Source organism: Micromesistius poutassou (assembly GCF_964030765.1).
Source record: "Micromesistius poutassou genome assembly, chromosome: 4".
Taxonomy (NCBI): Eukaryota; Metazoa; Chordata; class Actinopteri; order Gadiformes; family Gadidae; genus Micromesistius; species Micromesistius poutassou.
The window spans coordinates 8,829,597-8,838,205 of NC_140274.1; the positions used below are offsets into that span (position 1 = coordinate 8,829,597).

Consider the following 8,609-nt stretch of genomic DNA (forward strand, 5'->3'; position numbering starts at 1 on the left):
CATCAAACATGAGGAGACAGCGAGGCAGGCATACACTGCCCAAACAAAGGATCAGCACACCGATCAACAAGTGGAAACTTGTGGGTTTTTTGTCAACCCGGCCTTCCCACAGGTAGGAGCATTGCCAGATGCCATTGCTACTTGCACTTGTTGTGGGAAAGGCTGCATAGAAGTGAAATGCCCCGTGAAGTACAAGGACAGCAGAATCCTTGGTGCGTACTCATCAGATGACCGCAACTTCTGTCTGCATGCTGTTGATGGTCAGGTGCACCTCAAGAAGCACCACCAGTACTACACCCAGGTCCAGACCCAACTGTTTGTAACAGAGTGCCTACTGTGACTTTGTAGTGTGGACATTGAAGGACTGTGTGATTCTGCGCATAGCTCCAGACAAAACATTTTGGAATGCACAGCTTCAGAAGGCACAGGACTTCTTTGTGAAGGTGGCTCTCCCTGAACTTGCGGTGCAATATTTCTCGATACCACCTACCTCCCAAGCATCACCTGGCCCCAGTGTGCTTCGTGAACTACAGCCACAGACCGTGGTGAAGAGGCCAAGGAATTGTACATCCATGCACATTTCTTTTTGATTTCTTTATTGCTATTTTTAAATGTTTATTTTTAAATGCACATTGTTCTTTTGCACTGTTTCAACCTTTTGAAATGTTGCACTGTCAATTTCTATTTATTCAATTCATAGTTCTATTTCTATTCTAACAGTTCTCAATAAATGTTACGCCATATCATGTTTCAAGAATTTATTTCAACACGACACTTTTACACATATTTGTTAAGGCACAGCAAACAGTGACAATCTTATCCAACGGCATTAGGTTTTCACCCTCACATTTGATAAGCATGTTCACAGGTACAGTGGAGTGTAAGAATTTAAATTTGTTGCGCACAACACCAATCACCCTCTCAACATGAATCCTGAGATGTGCTATGGCCCTAGTCTCCTCCACATCTTTCGCATCCAGCTGTGCACGACCCCTTGTGAACGTAGGTACCTTAACTTCAGCACACATCATACCCACACTTTCCCTGATATTAAAGCCCCTATCTGCCAGCACAATGTCACCTGGCAACAGTTTGTTGAGGAAACCACTTTGCTCTGTTATACGTTTGTCACTAGTGCGCCCACCCCACCCTTGGGATATGAAAGAAATTACACCCTTTAGGTGTAAGGGTGTAATTAGGTACTTCATGGTGTATGCATGTTTATACTGAGAGAAAGTCTGTGCCCTTGCCAGTACATTTGAGGGTTTTTCAATAAACACCTCGAAACAATCCACAATGGCGGCTACATTTTTCCCGAACGATTCCACGAACTGGTGTGGCATACTCGTCAATAAACAGTCTCTGCTTGGCCAGTGCACTAATAGACACAGCCGTGCATACATCACTCCAAGGGTATGGTGAAAGGCATTACTGACTGTTGTCCTGTGTACCCGAAACAGATGGCTGATGTGCTTTACTGGCAGGTCTAGTCTGAGGCGCATTAGAGTCAACAGGACAAGCTGGAAGGGTGAGAGTTTCTTCATCCTATCTTGAGGCAGATATGGGGTGAGACTGCATAGAAGTGTCTGAAACATTACATAGCTTGCAAGTCCTGTGTAATACTTCACTATGTTATCATCACCACTCAGAAAGTTCTCATTCATCCGGTACTCATCAAGCTCCTCCTTCAGCTTTCTGTTTTCCTCCAAAAGACTGTTGATTACATCTCCTCTAGATGTGCAGAGTCCACATTCCAGGTCCTGTGCTGGGGATGGCGGTCGCTGGTCCTGTGCTGGGGATGGCGGCCGCTGCTCCTCTGTCGGGGATGGAGGCCGCTGCTCCTCTGTCGGGGATGGAGGCTGCTGCTCCTGATGCTCTGCCAGCGGTGGCACTTGCTCCTGGCGCTGGGTCCTGCTGCGCATTACATGCCGCTGATATCTCGCTCCATCTGTTGGCTTGACATCACTGTGGCCTAACCGCAAAGATGGTGTCCAGTCAGGGTGGTTCTCCACCATCTCATATGAAGGTTTACCTAGAACAGAATAATTAGATTATGAAAACTCAATGTAATCAATGCTTTAATGCAATGTACAATGTACAATCAATGCTTCAATCAATGCTTTAATGCAATGTAATCAATGCTTTAAGCTTTTACAGAAAATGTGTTAGTTAAGCTCAAAACAATCATGGGAAACACTAATGCCATGAACTGAATCTCAACTAGTTTTGTTTAAAACAACATTAATGGTTGGGCCATCGAGCATTTTCTAAGAAGCAACAGTTTGTTAGGTAGCTAGCTAGCTGCTAGAAAACAACTTCAGATGCACTTCAGGGTTCGCACCAACATAAGGTACACTTCGTGGCTTTAAGAGACGACAACATAAACAAAGACATTTTTAGAGAACGTACCTGAGTGAAAATGCAGAGAACACACTCTTATCGACTAGGGAATGTTATCGAAAACAAGGTCCTTTCTTCTGATTGCACCCACCCAAGAAATCTGACGTCTCCTCGTGATGTCGGATACTTGCTCTCCTAAGTGCGTTCTCCATTTAGGGAACCTAAAAAACTGTAGCCCACTGTTCTTACGGTTTCCTCGGCGATCGTGTGAGGCATTGGAGCAGTTTTAACGCAGCAGTTGCTTCCAGGCATTGTTAAAACAGTAAAGAATTTCAACAACCTCCTCTGCTAGCAGCTACCGTGTCAACAATAACGCAAAGCTCAGCTGCACTCGGAGGGGCGTACCTACCAACATGGCGGAAAGGGGGGGGGCTTACACGGCTTACTGTGCCGTGACGTCAACCAGCTAGGCTAGTTGCACACGTCTTTTTTATGTAGACTAGCCTAGTCAAGGCCTGCGGTTCGATGAATACTTTTCTATTAGATGTAGGTACCCAATGTGTTCGCGTTATCCATACAGCATGGCCTTTTCATGCATTTTAATTGCCCATAGTTAGGCTACACCAGCGGTAGCTAGATTCCTGACCGGGCCTATGGCCGGCGGCGGAGCTAAGATCTGAATATTAGCCCCAGCTTGATGATTCGGATCTTAGATTATGGTAGGTGAAAAGTTTGGACCCCTGGGCTACACTATCCATTGGAAATTGACACAGTTTCTCGTCGGTGAGTTCGCCTTAAGCACTACAGGCATCATGCACTTAGCACGTGATCAGACCACCAGAGTTGTTGGTGCCGCGGTCAGTCGACCGCCTATTTATTTTTGTTCTCCCGTCAAACGGCTCACTGTAAGTTCACCTCCGCACAAGTCTGTGCGTTGTGCGCGCCCTGCTGGTTAATCTGCTATCCTCTTTCCTCCCCCTCCCCCTCCTCCCCCTCCCCTCGCGTGTGTGTGTGTGTGTGTGATTTCAAAGTAACAAACTCAAAGCCGATGCATGCGTCCAAAACTATTCGTTCAAAACCAAATAAACTACAAAAACAGCGTCCCTTATTCGCTTTAAATACTTTATTTACCGCGCCGTATTAATTCCCAAGTTTTGAAAAGAAAAGAAAGTATTTGAAGCGAATAAGCGACGACACACACGCACGAACACACGTGCACGCACGTTCATTCACGCAAGCAGGCACCCACTACAACCTGGAGAGGCTGTAAATGCTTTTAAAAATGATAATGGCTATAGACAATTTACTATTCCTCTGTACATATTTGTTTTTTCCTGCATTTTACAGATTTGTGAGGAGTTTTTCTGTATTACAAACAAAGATCTACTCGGAACATTCAGAGCTGCTGTAGAAAAATATGCGCCCCTACTGCTGAGTTTGTACCGCGCCCGAAAAACAGAGTTTGGCAAGGATCTGAAGGAGATACTGAGAAAGCTTGATGATGAGGTGTGTGCACAGTACAGTACCAAACAATACTTTTGCCCAGATGAAATTCAATCTGTTGAATTACAATTAGTCTTGCTATTATTAGAGCTATCTTTCTGTTTTTTCTTTTTTTCTTTGAGACCACCAACATCGTCAGACACGGCAAGGAAGCAGCCATGAAAGGACTTCCTGTGTTCCTGCGTGAAGATCCTAATATACTTTTCAAGCAGTGTCTTGTAAGTATTAATGGTCATTAATATCAATTTTACAAGCATAGAGATACAATTGTAAAATGAAGATACTGTAATTGAAAATACTAGAAAATCTGAAAGTTTATTTCTGTTTCGCCCTCGGACTGCTTGAGAGAGGGAAGGGAAGTTAATTGCCTGTCTTATATAAAAGCTTATTGGTTGTGAAGTGAGTCCCTCTAGCACATTTGACAGGGGTTTCAGATTATACCATGAGGAAGATGCTGCTTTGATATACAGGTTGTTGTCGGCAGATGTTAGACCGAGGCTACCTGCTTTGGCTAGAACTAGGGGGCTAGATCACAGCCATATCACTCACCACCTGTCAGGTCATTCTTTTGATACTAGTGATTAGGTCTAGGCCTCTACAGGCTACAAGCTATTATTTTTCTTACAGTCCGAGTCAAATGTTCTGGGCCACATAACTACAAGGGTGATATACTCTTCTACATTGGGTTGGAACCATTTCCTTGGTTTTGTGGACATTGCAGGTTATGCTGATGAGCTGGCACGCATCTCACAGGGGTGAATTATACCATAGATTATAGATAGATAGATTATACCATGAGGGAAGATGCTTTTATTGAGCTGGCTCCTCTTTGCTCTTTTATCTGTTTAAATGTGCGCTATGCATGATGGTGGAAGTTCAGTTTGTATTATTTGTTTAAATTTCTTGGTTGATGCTTTTGCCCAACAGAACGTAGAGTAGGTTTAAAGTTTAGGATCACTTTGAATGTTCTTGTTTTCAATGGAAACACACATGAGTTATCCTGCATAGGAAATATAGGAAACCAAATCCTGTCTTTATTCATTTTTTCCAGATTCATATGGCGGTCTTATCATGGTAAACTAGCTCATTGTCAGGTATTTAACAGCGACACACACTCAGAGACAGTAAAGAAAGACGGGTCCGAGCTGCTACGCGCGTTTGATGTGCTCTCACCGTTCTCATGCACACAATTGTTTTTTTAATACATAAATTAAAGGCTTGCGGTTTGTCCACGATGCGGCCTATATGCGGGAAATTACGGTAGTGTAGTTTACATAGTTTTCATAGTTATCAGCCTACGTGCTGCTGAGAAGACCAGAGTTTTTTTACAACACCCTCAGGGGTCGCATAGCTATTGGATCATGAGGAGATATTAGCTGAATGCTAGGAAATGTTATTTGTTTAAAGGTCCCATGGCATGCTATTTTATGGATGCTTTAATAAAGGTGTTAGTGGGCCCCTAATACAGTACTTGAAGACGTTTAAGAAATTCAGCCTTGGTGCAGAGTTACAGCCACTACAAGCCAGTCCCACAATGAGCTCTCCACAAACGTGCCGTTTTTAGAGGTGGGTCAAGGTGGAGGGTGGGGGTGTGGCCCTGAGCAGCTTGCAGCCACGGTACCATGCGCTAGTGTTTACAGTGGAACACTGAACACTCCGGGTGCTCCGGCGGGAGTCCTGGAGCTCTATATCTAAATAATATCATATTATATTTAGATATCTATATAATATATATTATGGTCAAAAGCTGTTTGCGCCTCCGTATGATATTATGAATCTCAAACGACTGCGACGGGTTCTCAGACGCCTCTGGTTCTTCCACTTCCACGGGGCTGCCCGCCCAGCCCTGCTGCCACGGCAGCGGTCCGTCTGAGCCCCACTGCCCGCTGGCCACCCCCGGGGCTACCTGCTGAACGCTGGCCAACCCCGGGGCTGCCCGCCCAGCCCCACTGCCCGCTACAGCGGGGCTCCGACGGACAATCCTAGGAAACAATCCTTTTTTCCTCCATGTCGCGGTTCCCAATTCCTTCTCAACCAACCCGACGCAGTCTAGTCTTTCCACCAAATGGGAGCTACATGCAAGCTTGCGTTATTGTGTTGCATGTTATGCGCCATGAAGGCCGCCTCATACCTCCGGATCCGGACGAAATTTGTCCGTCCGTACTAAACGTTGTCTCCGGGACTACCCTTCATACCTCCATCCGGTTTCAGTGTTATGGATGTTACGCAAAACAACCTCTAGAGGGCAGTGACTGTCGTGTGTAAAATGACCTGCATCGACAATCGCAAACATAGTATCTGTAGAGGAGATGATTATGCTCTGTGTCATCCGGCACAAAGTGTACGTGGAGGTGGCATGTGGCACCCCTCACCAACCTGCAGATTCTCTGCTCAAAATTTAAATTCAAAAAAGTTTTATTGGCATAAAAAATATACATTTGCATTGCCAAAGCAGGTGTACAATAAAATTATAAGGTCAAGTATATAGTATAATATAAGTATAAAACGTTAAATACAAAATATATATACATATCAGTTAGGGATGCAAATTATCGATTAATTCATTAATCGTTAGTTGATTGACCTTATCGATCGATTAACGATTAACTGATAAGCGGCTTTTTTCCTGAGAACATACATTTCTCATGGTGTCTTTAACGTAAAGCAAAATATTGCTTATATACTGAATAAAAAATGCACGTTATATTCCTCAATTAATGTTTTATTGTACCTGTTGGAATACGGTACAGATAATGGCATTTAACCAAAATTCTGCACAGAAAATTTAAATACATAAAAAAATAATTGTGCACTGGCTCACCTGCTGCATGTGAAACATTAAGCAACATAAAATTTTAAATCTATACAATATGGGCTTAGCCTACACAACATTAAGCCTACATATAATTATCTGGTAAAGTATAAAAAAAACTTGAAACATTAGCAGCAGCACTTAAGAATCCCCCTTGTTCTGAGAAAGGTAACAGTAAGATCACTAGCCCTGGAAACTTAACATAACATGTAGTACTGAACACAACTTAAATCATCCCTGAGGAAGGTGACAGTAAAATTAGAGGGCCTCTATTAAACAATTAAATGAAGATATAGGCTACCTCTCCTGAAACAAAAACATTCCTGTCTCAATGTGTTTTCAATAGACTCCTGACCTAGACCCCTGTATTTTTGTTCAGGAAAATAAGCATATTAACATGGTCTGGAGTAAGTCATGTGCGCAGCCTGTTTACAGTGAGGCCAGCTGCTGAGAATACATGTTCAGATTTTAGTTTTTGTAGCGTGCTTCCAGGCGGGTAGTTACGGTCGCTCGAGAAGGGATATTATAACCTGGCTCCATGAAGTGTATTAACTCCCGAAATCCCTCGCCGTCAGTGGTGCTAATTGGCATCATATCTGTTTCGATCATGATGCCGCAAATCGTCTGAGTAGGCCTAATGCCCTCAGCTTTCCTGTCGTCGCATACTCGCCTTCCCATCACCGCGGCGATAGTCGGTTGTGAAGGCGATTGACTTCCTCCCTGCAACACGGCTGCATGCAGGTTTTGAAGGTGGTATCTTAGCAAACTCGTAGAGCTGCTGAACTTAAACGTAGTACCGCAGAGTTTACATTGAGCGTCTTTGTCATCATTAAGTTTGAAATGCTCCCATACTCCACTCCGTTTTGATCGCCTCATGTTTATGTGCCGGGTCTCTCGCCGCCCGCGAGAAACCCGCAGGTGTCTCGTAACGCGGGATAACCGCGTTAACCTATCCCGTAGGTTAACGTGGTTATCCCGCGTTAACCTACAATTAATTTAATTTAATCGATTAAATTATTTTCGACAATTAACCGATAGTCGATTAACCGTTTACATCCCTAATATCAGTTATTATAGGCCTACTACTCTCGTGGTTGGGACTTCTGCCTCTACTGCCGCCTCGATCTCCGGTGGTAGTGCTCCGGTTTGTCCGGAGCACTCCGGATTCGTAAGCTCAGAGGCGACGGACCCCCTGACGGTCGACCTCCGGGACCAGACAAAAGCGTCCGTATCCGTATTTACTGTAGGGTGTGAATGGGCCTTTACACCAACAGCGGAACGGTTATCCAAATAACAAAGAACACTTGCGTTACAGTGTGTATTCACACACACACATGTGGTGCTCGCACGGTCCTAGCTCATTGTCTCATTGGCGGGCCAAATTCTCTGGGCGGGCCAAGCAGAGAAAGGGGAGGTAACATGGCCCCATATGACGTTATATGGGGCCGGAAGCCAAATCGAAGCGTTTCAGCAATCCTTTTTTCAAAGACGGCGCAAGATAGCTACTTCTCGGTTTACACCTAACGCAATTTTTAGCTACTGGGGGACCATAGGGAGGCTAGGGGAACTCAACTTAATGTTAGAAAACCTCAAAGTGAAAATGTTTAAATGGCTTATAATTAATAGGGCTCCTTTTTAGGTATAGGCCCATTTGATTGTTGTTTCTGCTGATCAGGTGCACCAACCCATTGCAGCAGCAAATTTGATGATGGAGGTGTGATTGCTGCTCTGCAGCGGGTGCATCACATAGCCCTGGGCAGAGCCGTATATAGAGAGAGTTCTGCCAACTGAAATCATGGGTGCCATCTTGTAGACCCAAGTCAGCTCACTGTACAACGTCTGCCAATGGAACGAAGATGGGATGTTGCAACAAATCGCTCATTATCATCATAAACTGTTTGTGAATGTTAAAAGGTTTCTCATACTTTGCTAAAATATAAACGCTTTTACAAAT

The 8,609-nt window shown here is 44.2% G+C and overlaps 1 protein-coding gene across 1 annotated transcript; it reads right to left on the minus strand.

Moving 5' to 3' along the window:
• Positions 1-758: 758 nt before the first annotated feature.
• LOC311341498 (uncharacterized protein) lies at positions 759-1,544 on the minus strand (the record flags this gene model as incomplete). The annotated part of the gene is made up of 1 exon (XM_084466333.1): positions 759-1,544. The coding sequence occupies one exon, from the start codon at positions 1,542-1,544 to the stop codon at positions 759-761; it is 786 nt and encodes a 261-aa protein (XP_084322459.1).
• Between the last annotated feature and the right edge of the window lie 7,065 nt (positions 1,545-8,609).